Source organism: the organism of the source record quoted next, unplaced genomic scaffold, assembly GCF_019419815.1.
Source record: "Pyrus x bretschneideri cultivar Hongxiangsu unplaced genomic scaffold, Pyrus_bretschneideri_v1 Contig28, whole genome shotgun sequence".
Taxonomy (NCBI): Eukaryota; Viridiplantae; Streptophyta; class Magnoliopsida; order Rosales; family Rosaceae; genus Pyrus; species Pyrus x bretschneideri.
In genome coordinates, this window is record NW_025999590.1 from 113,691 (window position 1) to 135,463 (window position 21,773).

The 21,773-nt window shown below is 34.4% G+C and overlaps 2 protein-coding genes and 3 long non-coding RNA genes across 7 annotated transcripts in view; 2 read left to right on the plus strand and 3 right to left on the minus strand.

The window, feature by feature from the left end:
• Positions 1-21,773, plus strand: part of LOC125479282 — a 36,205-nt gene that overhangs the window by 380 nt on the left and 14,052 nt on the right. The window lies entirely within an intron of this gene.
• LOC125479286 lies at positions 569-11,656 on the plus strand. Its single transcript, XR_007259917.1, has 3 exons — positions 569-634; positions 756-786; positions 11,429-11,656. It is a non-coding gene; the product is annotated as an uncharacterized LOC125479286 (long non-coding RNA).
• LOC125468108 (probable disease resistance protein At4g27220) lies at positions 1,634-8,500 on the minus strand. Its single transcript, XM_048588444.1, has 4 exons — positions 8,315-8,500; positions 7,705-7,785; positions 2,594-4,950; positions 1,634-2,306 (listed from the first exon to the last, which is right to left on the minus strand). Exons 3-4 carry the CDS (start codon positions 3,560-3,562, stop codon positions 1,761-1,763), a joined length of 1,515 nt encoding a protein of 504 aa, XP_048444401.1. The 5' UTR covers positions 3,563-4,950; positions 7,705-7,785; positions 8,315-8,500; the 3' UTR covers positions 1,634-1,760.
• On the minus strand, positions 9,318-10,386 carry LOC125479287. Its single transcript, XR_007259918.1, has 2 exons — positions 9,602-10,386; positions 9,318-9,487 (listed from the first exon to the last, which is right to left on the minus strand). It is a non-coding gene; the product is annotated as an uncharacterized LOC125479287 (long non-coding RNA).
• Positions 12,099-20,305, minus strand: LOC125479273 (probable disease resistance protein At4g27220). 3 transcript variants are annotated; one of them, XM_048588440.1, is made up of 6 exons: positions 20,076-20,305; positions 18,929-19,071; positions 18,004-18,086; positions 17,304-17,384; positions 13,308-15,679; positions 12,099-13,017 (listed from the first exon to the last, which is right to left on the minus strand). In XM_048588440.1, exons 5-6 carry the CDS (start codon positions 15,675-15,677, stop codon positions 12,469-12,471), a joined length of 2,919 nt encoding a protein of 972 aa, XP_048444397.1. In that variant the 5' UTR covers positions 15,678-15,679; positions 17,304-17,384; positions 18,004-18,086; positions 18,929-19,071; positions 20,076-20,305; the 3' UTR covers positions 12,099-12,468. The 3 variants fall into 3 exon arrangements, with proteins under 3 accessions (XP_048444397.1, XP_048444395.1, XP_048444396.1); XM_048588438.1 differs by having other exon boundaries at positions 17,923-18,086; XM_048588439.1 differs by lacking the exon at positions 18,004-18,086.

Sequence of the window (21,773 nt, forward strand, 5' to 3'; positions counted from 1 at the left end):
TTATTTATTAAACGAATTAGGGAGTTACATCGGGCTTTTGAATTAGGGATTTACAAATTGGGGATATGGGCATTAATTTTTTATTTAGGGTTTTAATTTTGGAGAAATTAGTAGGCTAGGCAGGGGATTAATTTGATTGCGTCAGAATTTGAGTTTTGGGATTGTTGATCTGTGTTTGTTTTGTTATTGTGTTATTGGGTTGGTTTTGCAGTGATCCGTGGATTCTTGTACGCACTCGGATTGATTAAAATCCAAACAGTCTTAACAGCAGTTGATCTATTCAATCTGATTTCATCTATCATCTCGCACTCAGATTTCTCTATCTTTATTTATCTATTACCTCTAATTTATAACTTTAAAATGTTTGACTGTTTTCCCGCTTTGATCAGTATGAACAAAATTCTTGAGCGGAACCATAAAAGTTGCTATTCCTCACAAGACAATGTTGCTGAGAACGAAACACAGGTGATATTTCAGAATTACCGAGCCTCATCAAAATTCTGTTTGCATTTTTGTGTTTGTATGTGCTGGTGGTGGTATGAGCGTCTACTGACTGTTATACTTGATGGTATATATCCTCTAAGCACGCATGTTGGTTGGAGTCAAATGCAAATTCATAGAATCTGAATTTAAGGTAATCTATATGCATTTCATTTCAAGTTTCGTTCCATAGAATTTGCTTCACCGGTGCAGATGATGTTACAACTGTTTTAATGGCCTGAATGGATGATTTAGAACTGCTTCTTCGTATGCAGATTACCATATGTATTTGAGAGCACAGCTGATGTAAGTTCTCTCTCTCTCTCTCTCTCTCTCTCTCTCTCTCTCTCTCTATGTCTCTCTCTCTGTGCATCGAACTGTTTTGTCTGCCAACTTTGCTTATAACTTACTCTCCTTGCTTTCCCTTTATCAGGAAAATTTTACCGATTGCAAATGATAAATGTTACGAGCATGGGAAAAGCATAACCAATTTTAAATCAGCTTTACAGGTATGCATTGATTCCAGATTCAAACCATCACTTCCGTTTAGCATGTTGTTTATCATTTTGTGATCATAACACCGTCGGGCGGTGTTACTATTGTGAATGTTATGCGAGAAAGCAAAGAAAATTCTAATGGGAGAAAGCAAAGTTAAGGTGAAGATTTTGGTTTGTCCTTTAGCTTTCAATAATTTCACTGCTAATTCGGGGTTTTTCTTCATATGTTTTCCTTCGTGTTTCAACTTCCGATTTCACTCAATTTTATGTATTTGCTGAACGCCTTCTTTGTTTTACAAAATGTTTCTATATTCCCAAATAGTTGTACCAAGAACCAACACTACTTAGATCACACGGATGGTACTTGGACCTAAAAAAAGAATGGTCAAACGGATCTTTTCTCAAAGTCAAATCTCAATTGTACAAATGACTGATTTTTTTAATGTGTTGTTAACGTTTGATCGTTTTATCTTCAAAATATTATTGCTGTATCATTAACATTTGAACACTATATTGCCAATTTTAGTTCTAATCAATTTATTGGCGTCAAGATGATCTTGGAGGCCGTCAATGTACACGCTACTATTAGGCACATATATATATTCAGAACTTTCTACACCTTCAACAATATTTCAAACACTTATGAAAACTAAAAATCAAGCAAAAAATTATTTTAAATTATTCGAAATTTAATTTAAAATGGGCAGAAGATTGTCTTGGTTAAAACCCAAAACCATTACACACAGAAATAACAAACATCTTAACAACGAATATTTACAGTTTTCAAGGAAGAAGACTAACGAATAATCGTTTTATACGATTTTTCATTCTTATATGCGCTCCTTGTATTTCTGGGTTACTATTCCAGTCAAAGCCGTTAATCTTCAACTTAGGGCATCCGTATATAGTTGCAGTTTTCAAGGATGGGAATTTGACAATGCAATTTCCAGAGAAGAAATCTTGCAGACTTGGTAGATCGTCAAGTTCCAAACTTTGCAACTGGCAAAAAGAAATCTCACCATCATTTCCTGCATCATCTCCATCTGATGTCGTTGCCACTATTTCTGTCATTCTTGCACATGCCCCAACGGTCATTCTTCTTAGCTGCTTTAATGTTTTGGCTATCGTATATGTTGCTAAATATTTCAAGTTGCAACAACCAACTACTTCCAAAGTTGTTAAATTCTGGAAGGGAATAGCAGATGACCCTATATCCTTCAATGGAGAACAACCATATTCTTTTGTTGACACTATCTCTTCCATTGATACACGATTTCTAGCCATGGAAGACGATAACACAAAAGTTGAACTATTACAATGGCGCACAACCTGCAGTATTTGTACACTCCATTTTTAAGAGAAGAGAATTCACATTAATTGTTATTATCTAGTCAAATGGTATCTTTAGATAAAAAAAAATTATACCAACAAATATTTCTTAATACGCACTAGATAAAACGAATCACTTCAAATGATCAAATATATGTAAATTTAGCCACACAAAATCTAGGAGTTCTATGGTGGTTGTATCATTTTTCTTTGTAAATTATATCGCTCAAATAAAAATGAAAAAACAAGTACTGCGTAAATGGGAAAGAATGACACTAGTGGCATACCTCCTCAGTAATGATATGCGTATATTGGGCATTGTTTTGGACATAGAGATGCTTGAGTTGTTGAAAATCTTCACTACCTGAGTGGTACGCAACATTATCAGCTCCCTCCGACCCATCCAAATACAAACATTCACATGATCTCTTCAACAACATTTCCAGACCATGGTCCAATTCACAGCCAGTTGGGAGCTTTAGCTGCAATGTGTTGAGGGTTTCACCCATATCGTACCAATTCCACGAAGCACCGATTAATATTTGGTATCTCTTTAACTTGTCAGTGAACAAGTCCCTCGGAATACTGCCAGCATCTGGAACATGTATGCTTAATGCAGCTAAACGAGGCAAGTCCTTCAGTTCTGAAAGGCTAGCATTACTTCTTTCTCCAGTTACTCCTTCGGGCACCCATCCGTTGAAGCTGTCTTTCATTCTCAAGTCTTCTAGACTTGTCAAACGTGATATAACATTAGGTGAAATCACTTTGAGTTTAGAGCACCAGCTTAAATCCAGCAGTCGAAGACGAGTCAATTTCCCTATTTCTTCAGGCAACTCTTCAAACTTGGAATGTGTAAAGCTGAGAATTTCTAGTTGCAATAGCTGTCCGACTAGAGTTATGTCTCCCAAGATGCATTGATCCAAACACAATGTCCGAAGATTTTCTAGTGGAGGCAGCGACGAAACACACGCCCTAGTTAAATCCATAACTTTAAGCTCTTTCATCTCCTCAAAGAAGTTACCTGGGATTTCAAGCAAGTCACCATTAAAGTGCAAATAAAAATACTCCAGTTGTTGGCATTTCAAAACTTCAGGAAGCCTAGGGATGTTTTTGCAAGACAAAGAGATCATTGTGCAATTTTCAGAAAACTCCTTATTGTTTGGCCATTTCTTCAAGACATCTCCTTTTGCACTTAGTAAGGCACCGTGGCCTTTGGATGCAATCGAGATGGCAACATCACGTAACAAATCATGCATTCTGATTGATGTATTGTCCTTGGAGTCAAGTAACAAACAAGAATCTTTTAGCTTTTAAATCTGCGTGTGCAATGCATATCCTGCGTCCTCCATTGAATCGATGTTCTTAAACAAACCCAAACCAATTGAATATTTCAACAAGTCTGTCAGATCAGCATGTCCAAAATGATTTACCAAAATTCCACAGATCAAGAATAGTTGCTTCATCTTTGGATCATCCAATTGATTGTAACTCCACACTAAAGCCGAGTATGCTTGTTTGGCTGTGTCTTCGTTGTCAAACACTTTTAGGCTTCTCAAGGCATCCTTCCATACTGGTAAAGTACTATTTCTTAAAGAGCTTGCGACTGCGACAACGAAAACTGGCAAACCTCCGCATTTTTTGGCTACATCGGTTGCCACAGTTCGTATGTCGGGATTGTTAACAACATCACCTGCTTTCGACTCAAATAAACGCCAAGCTTCTTCCTCGTTTAGAACTCGAAGCTCAAAGTATTTTTGCGACCGCTTCTCTGAGGATAGCAGTTTTCGAGTTCTGGATGTCAAAAGTATTCTACAATTCTGCAGACAAGGAAGTCCTACGGCCTCCAAGTCAATGCTTTCCCAAATGTTGTCTAAAATTACAAGAACTTTCTTGTCTTTTACCCTGTCACATAGACGAGGTGCTCTTACTGACATAGTTTCGCTTTCTTTAACTTTCATACCCAACTTTGTGGCAATTTCTTTTTGAATTCCTTCAAGGTCCGAATTTTGCCCACTTCTAACCATAACCGCATCAGCAAATAACTTTTCTTTTACCACCTGCCTATGGACTTCTTCAACCAGTGTGGTCTTCCCCACGCCTCCCATACCATACACCAAGATCAGGTCCGTATTAGGAGTTCTCAGTTCATCCATGATTTTCTTTACAGTTGAAGTCCTCGAATCAAATGCCTCATAATGTTTGTCAGAAACCATGGATACCTCTTGTGGATAAACTTTGTACGAAATGCTAGCAAAATTTCCTTTTCCCTCGAGTTCAACAACCGCCTGCTCCAGCTTTGTTGATCTCCTGCCTAGCTTGTAACGGTGCACTGGGTTTGGACAAAACCCATGGAGACAGCTCATCCTTGCTTGCGTATCAGGCTTCCATAATTCGTTCGCCTTCTCGGTGATATCATCCACTTCTTTCAGCCACTTCTGGACGTCAGTTTGGATTTTTTCACCTTTGTTTTCAGCTCCAACTATCTCGAGCGCTAGCCGCTCTCTAGCGGCATGTAATTCATTCACTTGATTCTTTAGATTCTCAAGATTTCTTTTGCAGTGAGCTAGGTAACCCACTTGGCGTATAGCTGGTTCAACTGCATACTCGGCAACTTTTCCAACAATTTGAATAACAATCTCCATGCCTGTTGATGAATACAAATTAAATTAGAAAAAAAAGGAGCTGAAGAAATACTTTACTTTTCTAATTGACTTGTGAGTTATGATCGTTCAACAACTTATAAATAAACACTATATTTCAAAGTGTATTATGAAAAGGGGAAAATTCTATTCCACTTCTTGAAATAGATTACTTTTTGAATACAACCTTGTCTAAGATTAGAAACTAACTAGTTTCTTGGCATTTAATTGTAATTTCGAATATTAATTACGTTTTAATAAAGTGGGGCCCACTAACACATTTAGTTCTCATCTCTATTAGAAAGATGATACAAATAATGGTAAAACTATGCGGTAAGAGTAGTGTTTTTGTCAAAAAAAGTTCAAAGCAATGGTTGAACTACAACGTGGACTAAAAATAAAAAAGCTTAAAAGTGGTAGAGGTGGGGAATATACTTAAATCGAGTTCAAGGAGTTATGTGAGGATATGGGACTACAGAAACAAATAACTGTTGCTTACTGATCATAGCAGAATGGTATTATAGAAAGGAAAAATTAGACAGCGATTGAAATGGCAAAATCCATGTTGCTTGAAAAGAAGATGCCACATTCATTTTGGAGTGAGGCAGTTAAAACTGCAGTCTAACTTCTCAACATATGTCCAATAAAGACACTTGATAAAATGAATCCTTTTGAAGGATTTAGTGGCAGGAAACTCGATGTGAAGCATCCAAGGGTGTTCTATTTGTTATGCAGAGATGCCAACACAATTGAGACACAAACTTGAGGACAACAACACCAAATGCATCTATGTGGGATATAGGAGTTAAGAGAAAGGGTATAGATTTTTCAATCTTGAAACTTACAAGGTCATTATTTTGAGGGATGTCATATTTAATAAAGAAGCTGTTAGGAGTTGGGATAAAAAGATTGAAGATATCATCATCTTAGTACCACTTAGACTTGATGAAGTGGAATGTGAAACACAAACTGAGAGTGAAATTGTGTTTGAAATTTAGTCTCCCCAACATTTAAGTTCAACACCAGAGGACCTAGAAGTGCAAGACTCTCCCTTAGGATTAACTTCATTAAGAATGAGGAGGTTGAGTGAGATTTATGCAACTTGCAACTATCGTATAATGGAACCTGAAAGCTTTGAAGAAGCTGAGAATGACCAATCTTGCAGAAGGCAATGAGTGATGGAATTGTATGATTGAGAAAAACTCAACTTGGGAACTTGTGAATAGACCAATGGACAAACTAGTGATAGGTGTGAAATGCATCTATAAGACCAAACTGAATCTAGATGGCTTCGTACAAAAGAACAAGGTAAGACTAGTTGCTAAGTGTTATTTCCAACAACCTAGAGTGAATTTCAATGAAACCTTTGCTCTAATGGCAAGGTTGGACACTATTAGGACTTTAATTGCTTTGGCCACACATAAAGGTTGGAAATTGTATTCATCTTTGTTGTCAATAGCATACTTGAATAAGGTTTTGTGGTTCCAAATAAAGATGAGAAGGTGTTCAAATTAAGGCAGGCACTGTATGGACTGAAGTAAGCACCAAGGTCTTGGTACAGTGAAATTGACCACTACTTCCGCAAGAGAGGTTTTAGCAAAAGTTCAAGCGAGGTAGCAATTTATATAAAGACGGGAAAAGGCTCAAAAAGCTAATTGTGTTTTTCTATGTTGATGATGCGGTGTTCACTAGAAGCAATGAAGCTATGATTTCTGAACTCATGGAGGATATGACGAAGCATTATGAAATGACTAATTTGGGATTTCTTCATCACTTTCTGGGAATTGGAGTGATTCCAGAATCTAGTGGTATTTTCATACATCAGTAAAAATATGCACAGACCTTACTTGAGAAATTTGGACAAAAATGATGCAAGTCTGTTGCTACCCCATTGATTACAAATCAAAAAGTGTAGAAATGATGGAACTAAAGCTGCCGATGAGAATTTGTACAACAAAATTGTTGGCAGTCTACTATATTTGACAACAACAACAACAAGACTTGATATCATGTTTGTAGCAAACCTACTATCAAGATTTATGCATAGTATAACAAAGACCAAGACTAAAAACCATGTGTTCCATCAGAAGAATAAACACATTAAAGAAAATTTCATTTCATCGTAGAGGCATTGCTGGAAAACACAATTGAGTTGTTGTACTGCAAGTCTGAAGATCAGATTGCATATATTTTCAGCAAAACTCTTCCTAAACACAAATTTATTTATCTGAGAGGACTGCTTGGAGTCAAAGCATAATCCATATAGAAGGGAATGTTGGAGCTAAATGAGATTTGGTTTTGATCCTACAACTTGGAACACAAGAAATTTGTTTGTGTTTGTTTTGCTTGAATTCCATAAGGCTAGTGTTACTTTGTTGTTAGTGAACTAGGTGTGGACTTGGTTTCATTAGACAAGTGTATGCACCAAATTAGTTTTTTAGATTGACGGGCTCAGAGTAATTGTCTTTGTTTGGTAGTGAAGGATAAGAGATAAGAATGTATGAAGGATGCTGAGCTGCTACTATTAGCTCAAGCATTTGATCACTAAAATTCTCTGATTTGTTCTTCATTCTTTTTCAAGATTGCATCACGTATGTACACTAAACTATGGCAGATTTAACATAAACACGATAAATAATCAATACACAGACTGAAAGGTACAAGCTTGCATGGCACCAGATTTAGAAGCAAACCAAATGCCATAAATGAGATCCAAGATTCCAACTCAAATCAAATATGGTTATAATTAAAGAACGTACCCTTAGCTCTGTTGGTTATGGATGAAGTGAGTTGCTCTTCAATATATACGTTCCTTGGAGCACCATTTCAAATCGGTCGTTCTGTAAATTGAGAATAAGCTAATAAAGTAAGAAGGGAGAGTACGTAATAATTTCTTTTTTTCTTGCAAAGTTCTTCTGGATACAATTGCAATTTGCTAACTAAAAGCAAAAACAACTAAGAAATCTAAAAGCACTAAGTTTTATATTTTTCTTCTAATTTGACAACATGTGTACCCTAAAGCTAAATGAAATGATTATCATATGGGCCCTAAACCGCATGTAAAATTGTGTACTTCACTAAAGTCAACTAAAAAAAGATGCAGGTCACCAAATAGGATGGACTAGAAAGTTATGCCCGTGCGTTGCCAGGAGATTAAAAATTGTAAGAGAGATTGTGTTTCGAAGATACAAGGAGTATGCCAAACCACGCAAAAAAAATTTTGCTTCAACGCTAAAAGCTTTTGTCCAGTATGTGTTGGTTGTTAAGGAAGCATCCTAGGCAAGGAAAGAAAAATATTGAAACACACGAAGCAAATTTATATGACAATAGAATCATACTACAGAGAAAAAAAGGATAGAGTATGCTTACCTAGTTTGTTGTTGTTGTGTGGATTGGAGTCTGGTTTTGCACCAATTGGAGAGGACGTTTTTTTTCCAGCAGGACTTCACTACCAACATTCTTAGCTAGATGGTGAACGTTGTATGAGGCATCGTTATTATCCACAAACATGGAATTTGAAAAGATATAACTATAAATTCAAGCTTGAACCAACTTCTGCCTATATACAATGAAAAAAGCAAATCATAATTTCAATTCAGTCCCTCATCAGAATGTATAAGATAATGTGAATTAAAAAAATTGACCCAAAAAAAGATTAAAATTTTGATATTTATAAATCTCAAAATCACAAAACTCCCAAATTTAAACAAAACAAACTCCACATATGTGTGTTTTTCATGTTATAAACTCGAGTAGAATAGGCTTACATACAGTTGTTATAAAACAACACTTGTACCAAAATTCACTCACATTCTTAGTTGTAAGTTGTTGATTTGGTAAAAATTGGTGACTCATATAATGTATTGATACATTCATAGTATTTTTAATCAATTTTTACATACAATTAATAATATGGTTGTATATTTGCACTCGTTCTTTTCTAAATTTCTGTTCTCAGATTTTTATTCATTATTACTTCGTAAGTAAACAATTTTTTTTTAAAGGCAGAGAATGCAATAAATTACATATTCACTTGGCTAGGAAAACTAAAATCAAATAAGTTACTAAATGCACCAACAAATATAGTAAAGCTAATTATCCATGAATTCCCAAAAAAAAAAAAAAAAAAAAAAAAAAAAAACTGAAAACTGTAGTAATGCTGAAAAGCATATCCAACGAAAGGAATGATAATTTTTTTTTTTTTTTATATTAGAAATATCTTCAATTTTTATAATTATATACTTGAGTTCCAAATGGCATAGGAAATTACAAAAAAAAATAGAAAGAAGGAGAAAATGTGAAATTCCCAGATTAACATATGTCCTGCTATACTGAAGTATAAAGAACTCTAGTAATCACCTTGCTTATGGTAAAAAAAATAGTTTAAATAATGTTTTGTTGGAAAATAGCATTAGCATGCCAACTGTCATCGACTTGAGCACTATGGAGAGAATAATTTGCTTCAGTGTTCCGGAATTTGCAGACATTTGAAGCACATCGTAAATTATTGTTCTGTGTCACTACCAATGGAGTTGAGAATAGCTGGCAGCAAAAAAAGAGCAAATAATTTGTTATTAAGCATGCAGACAATATATTTCACACTTATCAAAACAATTATTTCTATCTAATACAAATGAAAGCAGGCTAAATATCTACCTTATTTAAAAAAGAAGTCTAATTTATGGAGAGGAAATTGATGCAGAATGGTTGTGCAATTGCTGTTCTTCTTTGCTAGTTTATATAGACAGTGGACACCTATGTTTACCCGCTTGCTTTCTACAATGCAAGATTCTTTCCTCATATTACCAAAACGATTTGCCTTGATGCTGCTGTTTACTCTCCTCGGACGAAAGGAATAGCAAGTTTGAGTGGTGAATCTATAGTGGCAGTGTCGGCAAGCAACTATTTTTTATAGAACGTAAACCTTGTTTCCAGAATCTCACATCAACAAGCACGATGGCTTACGAATCAATCCTCGACAGCAGAAACAAAGCATATACGTCACGTTGAAGCGGTATTTGGCATTCGTGCCGCTGTTCTCTTAGGCAATTATTCCTTTTTTTTTTTTAAAAAAAAAAAATTATATTTAGTCTCTAGATACTAATGTTCTTTCATTGAGATCTTATTGACTTTTTGGTTTTAATTGAAGTCTTTGACATTAATTTATTAACGTAGAGATTGGACAACTCCGTTTTCCTAAGTGAGGATTCCGGGGATTCTCAAATCACATTCATTCATCGTACATTGTGCGGTTATAAATTATTATAATTTTTTATATTTAAAATTAAATATAAACAATATCTGACAAAAACTGATCATACAATGTACGATGAACAATTATAATTAAAGAATCTTTAAAATCCTCGTAAAAAGGATCAAGCGAGAATCCAAAAGGTTTTGCCTGTATGCGTTTTGATTTACCAAGATAGGAATATGGTGACTTCTTATCAAAAAGATTTTGATAAGAAGTTATTGTTTTGAGAGAGTAAATGAGGCGTGGAAGAGAGGAATTAGTGGATTGCAATGATGAGTCGGATTGGCGCATGATTGATGCGCTGAAAGGGAGGAAACTCGCCAAAAGGTAAAGGAAAGGGGATAGGCTGAGGGAAGTGGGGTCTTGCCTGATGAGTTGTCGGTCACTCATGTACAATCCCAATTGCATTATTTTGATAGGTCTTTTGATAGGACGACATTGATCTGGACTGTTGGTTGATCTAACTGTCTTAATTTAAAATTATTAATTATTAATTTTAAATTTATAAATACATTTAATATAATGGATGAAGTTGAATATGATATATTTAACTATATATAAAATAAAATAAAAAATCTAACAGTCTAAAATTAAATCAAAATGCAATGCTTTGTTTCAGAAAATAATCAGTTTAGTGTTTTTTCATTATATATCAAAATCTAATATTTTTAAGTAAAAATGTTTTTGAAATTAAATTAGAATAACCTACATAATTTTTATTTTTTAAAAAAGTTACTTAATGGACATAATTCAACTTAAATTCATTTCTTAATAATCTTTGGTTAAAAATTTAACCCATAACGGTTGGAACAAATTTTTTTTTTCTTTTAGTCAAAACCTAAATTTTTGTTCCCAATGTTTGGAGATGGTCTTATTATAGGTATAACTAGAAATTACGCCCGCGCATTGCTGCAGGAACTAACTGTTTTAGACATAATCGATTGAATAAAACACATTTAAGTTGAATAAGAATGTCCCCATGATTAGTCTTCTCGTTTATTTTTCACAAACCAATCACATATTTAAAATCCAAGTACGAAAGCTTTGCAAAGATAAATTAAAAATTTATATAACTAATTAGACTTTGAACATGCAATCAAGGCACATAATCGTATACCTAAAAATAGTAAGGAACCGGCTTCTTCCTCTCACAACCAGAGTTCCTGAAATATCCAAAGAAAGTAAATCTGTTAGCAATTCAGAGAAATTGGAGGACCAAATCATATCAGGAAAATTTTACCGATTGCAAATGATAAATGTTACGAGCATGGAAAAAGCATAACCAATTTTAAATCAGCTTGTCAGGTATGCATTGATTCCAGATTCAAACCATCACTTCCGTTTAGTATGTTGTTTATCATTTTGTGATCAGAACACTGTCGGGCGGTGTTACTATTGTGAATGTTATGCGAGAAAGCAAAGAAAATTCTAATGGGAGAAAGCAAAGTTAAGGTGAAGATTTTGGTTTGTCCTTTAGCTTTCAATAATCTCACTGCTAATTAGGGGTTTTTCTTCATATGTTTTCCTTCGTGTTCAACTTCCGATTTCACTCAATTTTATGTATTTGGTGAACGCCTTCTTTGTTTTACAAAATGTTTCTATATTCCCAAATAGTTGTACCAAGAACCAACACTACTTAGATCACACGGATGGTACTTGGACCTAAAAAAAGAATGGTCAAACGGATCTTTTCTCAAAGTCAAATCTCAATTGTACAAATGACTGATTTTTTTAATGTGTTGTTAACGTTTGATCGTTTTATCTTCAAAATATTATTGCTGTATCATTAACATTTGAACACTATATTGCCAATTTTAGTTTTATCTTCAATTTATTGGCGGAGAGAATGTTGCGTCAAGATGATCTTGGAGGCCGTCAATGTACACGCTACTATTAGGCACACCTTCAACAATATTTCTAACACCGCAATAGCGGGCGGGTACACCGGCATATGAAAACTAAAAATCAAGCAAAAAATTATTTTAAATTATTCGAAATTTAATTTAAAATGGGCAAAAGATTGTCTTGGTTAAAACCCAAAACCATTACACACAGAAATAACAAACATGTTAACAAGAGAACTAACTATGCAGCAAAGTTAATTCTTTATATGTATTGAGTGTAGTTTTGCCACGACCACCACGATCCATCAGCAACATCTGCATCACCTTCGCTCTCTTTGTTAGAATCATCATATCTTCCGTCATCATTAACATTGTCATCCTCACCAACACCATCATCTGCATCAACAGTATCATCTTCATCCTCATCACCACCCCAAATAATCTTCTGTTATCTGTACTCCTTGTAGTTCTGGGGAACTCTTCCACTCAAAGCTGTTAATCTTCAACTTAGGGCATTCGTATATATTTACAGTTTTCAAGGATGGGAATTTGACAATGCAATTTCCAGAGAAGAAATCTTGCAGACTTGGTAGAGAGGAAAGGCTCAAACTTTTCAACTGGCAAAAAGAAATCTCACCATAATTTCCTGCATCATCTCCATCTGATGTCGTTGCCCCTATTTCTGTCATTCTTTCACATCTCCCAACCCTCATTGCTCTTAGCCGCTTTAAAGTTTTGGCTATCGTATATGTTGCTAAATATTTCAAGTTGCAACAACCAACTACTTCCAAAGTTGTTAAATTCTGGAAGGAAATAGCAGATGACCCTATACCCTTCAATGCAGAACAACCATATTCTTTTGTTGACACTATCTCTTCCATTGATACACGATTTCCAGCCATGGAAGACGATAACACAAAAGTTAAACTATTACAATCACGCACCACCAAGGTTATTAAGTTTCGCAACACAACCTGCAGTATTTGTACATTCCATTTTAAGAGAAGAGAATTCACATTAATTGTTATTATCTAGTCAAATGGTATCTTTAGATAAAAAAAAATTATACCAACAAATATTTCTTAATGCGCACTAGATAAAATGAATCACTTCAAATGATCAGATATATGTAAATTTAGCCACACAAAATCTAGGAGTTCTATGGTGGTTGTATCATTTTTCTTTGTAAATTATATCGCTCAAATAAAAATAAAAAAACAAGTACTAATGGCATAAATGGGAAAGAATGACACTAGTGGCATACCTCCTCAGTAATGATATGTGTGCATTGGGCATTGTTTTGGACATCGAGATGCTTGAGTTGTTGAAAATCTTCACTATTTGAGTGGTACACAACATTATCAGCTCCCTCCGACCCATCCAAATACAAATCTTCACATGATCTCTTCAGCAACATTTCTAGACCATGGTCCAATACACAGCCAGTTGGGAGCTTTAGCTTCAATGTGTTGAGGGTTTCATCCACACCGTACCAGTTGGAAGCACCGATTAATATTTGGTATCTTTTTAACTTGTCAGTGAACAAGTTCCTCGGAATACTGCCAGCATCTGGAACATGTATGCTTAATGCAGCTAAACGAGGCAAGTCCTTCAGTTCTGAAAGGCTAGCATTACTTCTTTCTCCGGTTACTCCTTCGGGCACCCATCGGTTGAAGCTGTTTTTCATTCTCAAGTCTTCTAGACTTGTCAAACGTGATATAACATTAGGTGAAATCACTTTGAGTTTATAGCAGTCCTTTAAATCGAGCAGTCGAAGACGAGTCAATTTCCCTATTTCTTGAGGCAACTCTTCAAACTTGGAATTTATAAAGCTGAGAATTTCTAGTTGCAATAGCTGGCCGACTAGAGTTATGTCTCCCAACACGCAATGATCCAAACACAATGTACGAAGATTTTCTAGGAGCAGAAGAGATGGAGGCAGCGACGAAATACGCGCCCCGGTTAAACCCATAACTTTAAGCTCTTTCATCTCCTCAAAGAAGTTACCTGGGATTTCATTATTAAAGTACAAATAAAAATACTCCAGTTGTTGGCATTTCAAAACTTCAGGAAGCCTAGGGATGTTTCTGCAAGACAAAGAGATCATTGTGCAATTTTCAGAAAAATCCTTATTGTTTGGCCATTCCTTCAAGACATCTCCTCGTGCTCTTACTAAGGCACCGTGGCCTTTGGATGCAATCGAGATGGCAACATCACGTAACAAATCATGCATTGTGATTAATGTATTATTCTCGGTGTCGAGTAACAGAGCAGAATCTTTAAGCTCTTCAATCCACGCGTGCAATGCATATCGTGCATCCTCCACTGAATCGAAGTTCTTAAACAAACCCAAACCAATTGTATATTTCAACAAGTCTGTCAGATTAGCGTATGCGCTACGATTTACCATAATTCCACAGATCAAGAATAGTCGCTTCAGCTTTTGATCATCCAATTGATTGTAACTCCACTCTAAAGCCGAGTATGCTTCTTGTTCGGCTGGGTCTTCGTTGTCAAACACTTTTAGGCGACCGAAGGCATTCTTCCATACTGGTAAAGTACTTCTATTTCTTAAAGAGCTTGCGACTGTGACAACCAAAAGTGGCAAACCTCCGCATTTTTTGGCTACATCGGTTGCCACAATTCGTATGTCGGGATTTTTAACAACATCACCTGCTTTCGTCTCAAATAAACGCCAAGCTTCATTCTCGTTTAAAACTCGAAGCTCAAAGTCTTTTTGCAACCGCTTCTCTGAGGATAGCAGTTTTCGAGTTCTGGATGTCAAAAGTATTCTACAATTCGGCAGACAAGGAAGTCCTACCGCTTCCAAGTCAATGCTTTCCCAAATGTTGTCTAAAATTACAAGAACTTTCTTGTCTTTGACCCTGTTACATAGATGAGGTGCTCTTACTGACAGAGTTTCGCTTTCTTGAACTTCCATACCCAACTTTCTGGCAATTTCTTTTTGAATTCCTTCAAGGTCCGGATTTTGCACACTTCTTACCATAACCGCATCAGCAAATAACTTTTCTTTTACAGCTTGCCTAAGGACTTGTTCAACCAGTGTGGTCTTCCCCACGCCTCCAATACCATACACCAAAATCAGGTCGGTATTAGGAATTCTCAGTTCATCCATGATTTCCTTTACAATTGAAATCCTCGAATCAAATGCCTCATAATGTTTGTCAGATACCACGGATACCTCTTGTGGGCGGACATTGTACGAAATGCTAGAGAAATCTGTTTTTGCGTAGAGTTCAACGAGTTCAACAACCGCCTGCTTCAACTTTGTTGATGTCCTGCCTAGCTTGTATCGGAGCACCGGGTTTGGACAAACCCCACGGAGACAGCTCATCTTTGCTTGCGTATCAGGCTTCCGTAATTCGTTCGCCTCCTCGGTGATCTTATCCGCGTCTTTCCGCCAGTTCTGTACATCAGTGTGGATTGTTTCACCTCTTTCTTCAGCTTCTACAACCTTGAGCACTAGCCGCTCTCTAGCGGCACTTAATTTGTCCACTTCAGTCTGTAGTTTCTCAAGTTTGCTTTTGCAGTGAGTTAGGTAACCCACTTGGCGTCTAGCTGGTTCAACTGCATACTTGTCAACTATTTTGACAATTAGACTAACAATCTCCATGCCTGCTCATGAATACAAATTAAATTAGAAGAAAAGGATCTCAAGAAATACTTTTCTTTTCTAATTGACTTATGAGTTATGATCTTTCAACAACTTATAAATAAACACATTATGAAAGACGGAAAATTCTATTCCACTTCTGGAAAAATATTACTTTTTGAATAAAACATTGTCAAAAATTAGAAACTAACTCTAGTTTCTTGGCATTTAATTGTAATTTTCTAATATTAATTACGTTGTGTAGGATACATTCATACCAAAACTAGTGTGGGATACATTTTTACCTATACTTGTATAAACATCATAGTGCTCTCTCACATTTTCTTGAATAATCATGTTGGATTCTAAGAAATCTGATGGACAAACGGTAAGAACGCTTACCGTTTTTATAAGGTCATGTCAGTTTGTTTAAATGGCTTTTCCATTTGTGTTTTCATATTTGTAAAAGAACACATTTATTTGTTTAAAAACTTCCAATCGACATACATCATTTTATGAAAGATAAATAACCCAATTCCAAATTCCTTTGAAAGGTTATATGTCTAATGGCCTTGCTTCAATTCCAACCAACCAAGAAACATCTTCATCATCAAATAGCCACAATAATAATACATATAATTATATCTAAAATTTTACAACACCCTTCACTTTTCTCCCTATTTTTTGGATTTCAATTCGAGCAGGGCTTGACAAAAAGTCAATTTTATATTCCATTATTTAAATAATTCCCTAAAAGCTAAAACCAACCAATGAACGGGGAGCTAAATGAGATTTGGTTTTGATCCTACAACTTGGAACACAAGAAATTTGTATGTGTTTGTTTGCTTGAATTCCATAAGGCTAGTGTTATGTAGCTGCTAGTGTTACTTTGTTGTTATTGAACTAGGTGTGGACTTGGTTTCATTAGACAAGTGTATGCACCAAATTAGTTTTTTAGATTGAAGGGCTCAGAGTAATTGTCTTTGTTTGGTAGTGAAGGAGAAGAGACATGAATGCATGATGGATGCTGAGCTGCTACTATTAGCTCAAGCATTTCATCTCTATATTTTTCTGATTTTCTTCATTCTTTTTCAAGATTACATCACGTATGTACACTGAATTATTGCAGATTTAACATAAACACGATAAATAATCAATACATTGACTAAGAAGTACAAGCTTGCATGGCACCAGATTTAGAAGCAAACCAAATGCCCCACTGTTTACCAAAAAACTCACGATTGTTGTTGTTGTTTTTTTTTTTTTTTTTTTTTTTAATTTTATAAAAAGCATAGGGTTAATTTTTATGACCTAGGGTTAAGCGATAATGAGTTTAGGACTCTGCCAAAGGCCGAGTCCTAAACCCTAAATTATAGGCTACACTCGCCCACATTCTGATTCCGACACCCTTATCTATCCACTTGTCATGCTTCAATTGATTCTTATTGGTAAAATTTCTTTAGTGTTATAAAGTAAATCGATTCTACAAACTATTGAATCCGGAGCATTTTTCTCTATTATTAAGGGCCTAATTACATGTGAAAAGCCCCTAAATCAAATCAAATATGAAGACAACCACCAAATTACCATAAATGAGATCCAAGATGCAAAACTCAAATCAAATATGGTTATAATTAAAGAACGTACCCTTAGCTCTGTTGGTTATGGATGAAGTGAGTTGCTCTTCAATATATATGTTCCTTGGAGCATCAATACAAATTGGTTGTTCTGTAAATTGAGAATAAGCTAATAAAGTAAGAAGAGAGAGAACGTAATAATTTATTTTTTTTTCTTGCAAAGTTCTTCTGGATACAATTGCAATTTGCTGTTAAAAGCAAAAGGAACTAAGAAATCTAAAAGCATTAAGTTTTATCTTCTTCTTCTAATTTAACATGTGTACCCTAAATCTAAATGAAATGATTATCAAACCGATCCTAAACCATATGTAAAACTGTGTGTATTTAGGATGGATTAAAAAGTTTTGTCCACATGTTGCTACGGGATTAAAAATTGTAAGAGAGGTCGTATTTTGAAGATACAAAGAGTATGCCAAAACAAGCAAAAAAATTTTGCTTCAACGCTAAAAACTTTTGTCCAGTATTTGTTGATTGTTAAGGAAGCACCCTAGGCAAGGAAAGAAAACTATTGAAACACATGAAGCAATTTTATATGACAACAGAATTCTACTACAAAGAAAATAAGGATAGTGTCAATTTTATATGACAACAGAATTATACTACAAAGAAAATAAGGAAAGTGTAGTTACCTAATGGTTTGTTTATTTTATTTTATTTTATTTTGGTTTTGTTTTGGGATTGGAGTTTGGTTCAAACCAATTGGAGAGGACCTTTTTTTAGCAATTCAGCAGGACTTCACCACTACCAACATTCTAGCTAGATAGAGAACGTTGTCTGAGTGCATCGTTATTATCTACAAACATGGAATTGGAAAAGATATAACTGTTAATTCAACCTTGAACCAACTTCTGCCTATATACAATGAAAAAAAACAAATCACTATTTCAACTCACTCTCTCATCAGAATGTATAAAATAATCTGAATTAAAAAATTCACAGATTAAAATTATGATATTTATAAATCTCAAAATCACAAAACTCCCAAATTTAAACAAAACAAACTCCACAAATGTGTTTTTCATGTATAATCTCGAGCAGAATAGACTTGCGTACAATTTTTATAAAACAACACTTATACCAAAATTTACTCACATTCTTAGTTGTAAGTTATTGATTTGGTAAAAGTTGGTGACTCGTATAATGTATTGATACATTCATAGGTTTTTTAATCAATTTTTACATACAATTAATAATATTGGTTGTATACTTACACTGTTCTTTCCAAAAATTGCGTTCTCAGATTTTTATTTATTATTAATTCATAAGGAAAAAAAATTTAAAAAGAAAAAAAGTAAAAAAGGCAGAGAATGAAATAAATAAAATATTAACTGAGCTAAGAAAACTAGAAAGTGTGAAATATATTGCAGAAATATAGCTAGTGAGTATGCTTGACTGTGTTGCTTAACTGTGACTAGGAAGATATTGAAATGTCTCAGTAAATCTTTCCAACCTTCAAAATAGGTCATTTTAAAACTAAACAAAAATTATCCATGAATTCTAAAAAAACTGAATCCTGTAATAATGCTGAAAAACATATCTGATGAAAGGAATGATGAATGAAAAAATAAAATCAAAGAAGGAGAAAAAAAAAATGAAATTCCCAAATTAGTGTTACACTACAACACTAGCAATCACCTTGTTTATCTTAAAAAAATAGTTTAAATAATGTTTTGTTGGAAAATAGCATTAGCATGCCAGCTGTCATCGACTTGAGCACTATGGAGAGAATAATTTGCTTCGGTGTGCTTGTGTGTCAGTACCAATGGAGTTGAGAACAGCTGACACCAAAAAATGCAAATAATTTGTTATTAAGCATGCAGACAATATATTCACATTTATCAAAACAATTATTTCTATCAAATACAAATTAAAGCAGATTAAATATGTATCTTATTTAATAAAACTAATCATGGTGGAACAACACAATCATATACTTAGCATGAAAATTCTTTCACTTCTCAAATATCTTTATAATTTTCTGTCGTCAGATCAGATGAATTAAAATCTCAAATTTGAATTTTTTTTTTTATAAAAACATGGTGAAAACACTTCTAAACAACTTAATCATCAAGTGAGTTAAGAATTATAAAAAAGTTGATAAAATTTTATTAGTAAATCTGTATCAGAAAAGTTGAAATATCTCAGGACAAATAGATTGGTAACTATTAACGTCAAATATTAATTGAAACCATTGAGGAAAAAATCGAATTTGAGAACATTTTTTTCAACGGATTTTGCTTCATTGTTCACATTAGATTATCTTGATTAGAGGACGATCAAATATGTAATTTAAGGGTATTCAATTAAAATTTAAAGTAATTGTATAAAATTCAACATATTCAATCATGATTTTATGATAGGTTAATAAAATTCTTAAAATCCGATTGTATTCAATTAGGATTTTAATAAAAATTTTACTTTCTAAGTGTATTCAATTACAAATTGTGAATTTGATTTGAAAGAATTGAAAAAGTTGAGAAATTATAGAAAATTTGAGAGAATTTTAAGCATTCATAAATCTCACATCTTCCATAAATTTTAAAAAGATTAAATCAAAATTTATAAGAAATCTCTACAAGTCAATTAAACTACATAAAAATTCATTAAAAAATTTTAAATCCTGAATTGAATACGTGCGCCTAACACTCGACACTTCAACGTAAAAAAACATAGCCATTATCCCTCATAAAAAATATGAACTGTTATCCTTATTGCGATGTATTTAATCGGATCACAAACATCCCATGACATCTCATAATATCATGAGGGCATAAACACATACAATTATCAAGAAGAACACAGAACCATTAACCCACTTCTCCACCGCCTTGACCCCGTTGATTTTTGGGTGAGTTTGGGTGGTGTTTGGAGGTGCTACGGAAGGTTTTGCCGAGAGGGAGAAGGAAGAGTTGCAGAGGGGAACAGATGGGAGGAGAGGCAGAGAGTTGTGAGGGATGAGAGAGAGTGACGGTAGGAAGATGGAGGAGTCTGAATGTAACGAGAGATTAAGTGAGGCGTGGGACAGAGAACCATTGACCCAATTCCGGAGATCCAGCTGGAGGGCAGTTTCGGTACAACAGCGAAAAAAAAGGAAATAGGTGATGGACGCGTGGAAACTGCAAAAAAAAGGTCTGGAAACGCGCATGATTGACGTGCATTATTGACCCATTGAAAGGAAGGAAACTGGCCAGAAGGGAAGGAAAAGGGCACAGGATGAGGGAAGTGGGGCCCTGCTTGATGTGTTGTCGGCCATCCATGTGCAATTCCAATTGCATTATTTTGATCGGATGACATTGATCTGGACGGTCCTGATTCAAAATTATTAATTTTAAATTTTATAAATACATTAAATCTAACTGGTGAGGTTGAATATGATAAAATTAACTATAAAAAAAGAGATCTAATATGAGACTTTTTTTTTTTTTTTGACAACTAAATCTTGCTTCGGTATAAGATATATGAGACATGAATCCTGTTTTCACTAAGTTTTTTTTTTCTATTAACAGGAGGATCTTTCTAAAATTATAATAATTGTAGTCATTGGATCAAAATTCAACGGCCCATGTTATCTGGTCAGTAGAATCCCGAGGCATTGCCTCGGAGAGGATCCAATTGCGTTGTGATGCTCTTTCTTTGAAGTAAACAAACAGGAAGAAAGAAAGGAAAAAAAAAAGAGTTTTAACGAAACACTTATGTACTGTTCATTTTTAACAAAAAATTATATTTTTACATTTTCTTGATACTATTTATTATACCTTTATTAGTCATTTTTCATTAAAACTAAAGTTTTTGTAAGCTTTTTGTTATATATATATATATATATATATATATATATATATATATATAAAGTTGCTGCAATGAAGAAACTGCAATTATATGCCTAGATCTAAATCTTTGGTCAGCTTCTTCGGGTCCTAAATGGGGGAAAGTGATCCGCTCCGGATCCTTTCCACGATTCCACCAAAGCCTCATAGGCTATCAATTCGGATTTTTGAAATTTGATTTAACGGTTAAAAATATGGAGTTTCATTTAAAATTATAATAATTTTAACTGTTAAATCAAATTTCAAGAGTCTGAATTGATGACTCATGAGGATCTGATGAAAAGAATCAGGAGATGATCCCTTTCCCTAAATGGGTATACTATAATAGGAACGATCTCTTCCAATGTAGCCTCAGAAACTCAATTTTTTGTTTCATATTTATATGTATATGTCAGCTTTTCAGAGTTTTTCTTGCAGTTTACTCATATGTGCACTCTGGCATGCTAAGTTTTATTGTTTTAGCTGAACCCACAGAAATTTTGAGGGCTTTTTTCTACAGTGATATTTTACTTTGAAGAAGGAATTTAGGCTAAACAAGATAATATTTTATACATAATTAGGCATTGAACTTGTTATTTATGTCAGTCGAACATGAAATTTTTTATTTACTAATGTAGAAAAATATCACTGGAATATATTACTACATATACAAAGAT

Coding starts and splice junctions, on each gene's coding strand:
- LOC125479273 (XM_048588439.1), bottom strand. CDS start 15,677: ATGGAGATTGTTAGTCTAATTGTCAAAATAGTTGACAAGTATGCAGTT. Junction 13,018..13,307: donor CACATATCATTACTGAGGAG/GTATGCCACTAG, acceptor CAAATACTGCAG/GTTGTGTTGCGAAACTTAAT.
- LOC125468108 (XM_048588444.1), bottom strand. CDS start 3,562: ATGCATGATTTGTTACGTGATGTTGCCATCTCGATTGCATCCAAAGGC. Junction 2,307..2,593: donor CGCATATCATTACTGAGGAG/GTATGCCACTAG, acceptor CAAATACTGCAG/GTTGTGCGCCATTGTAATAG.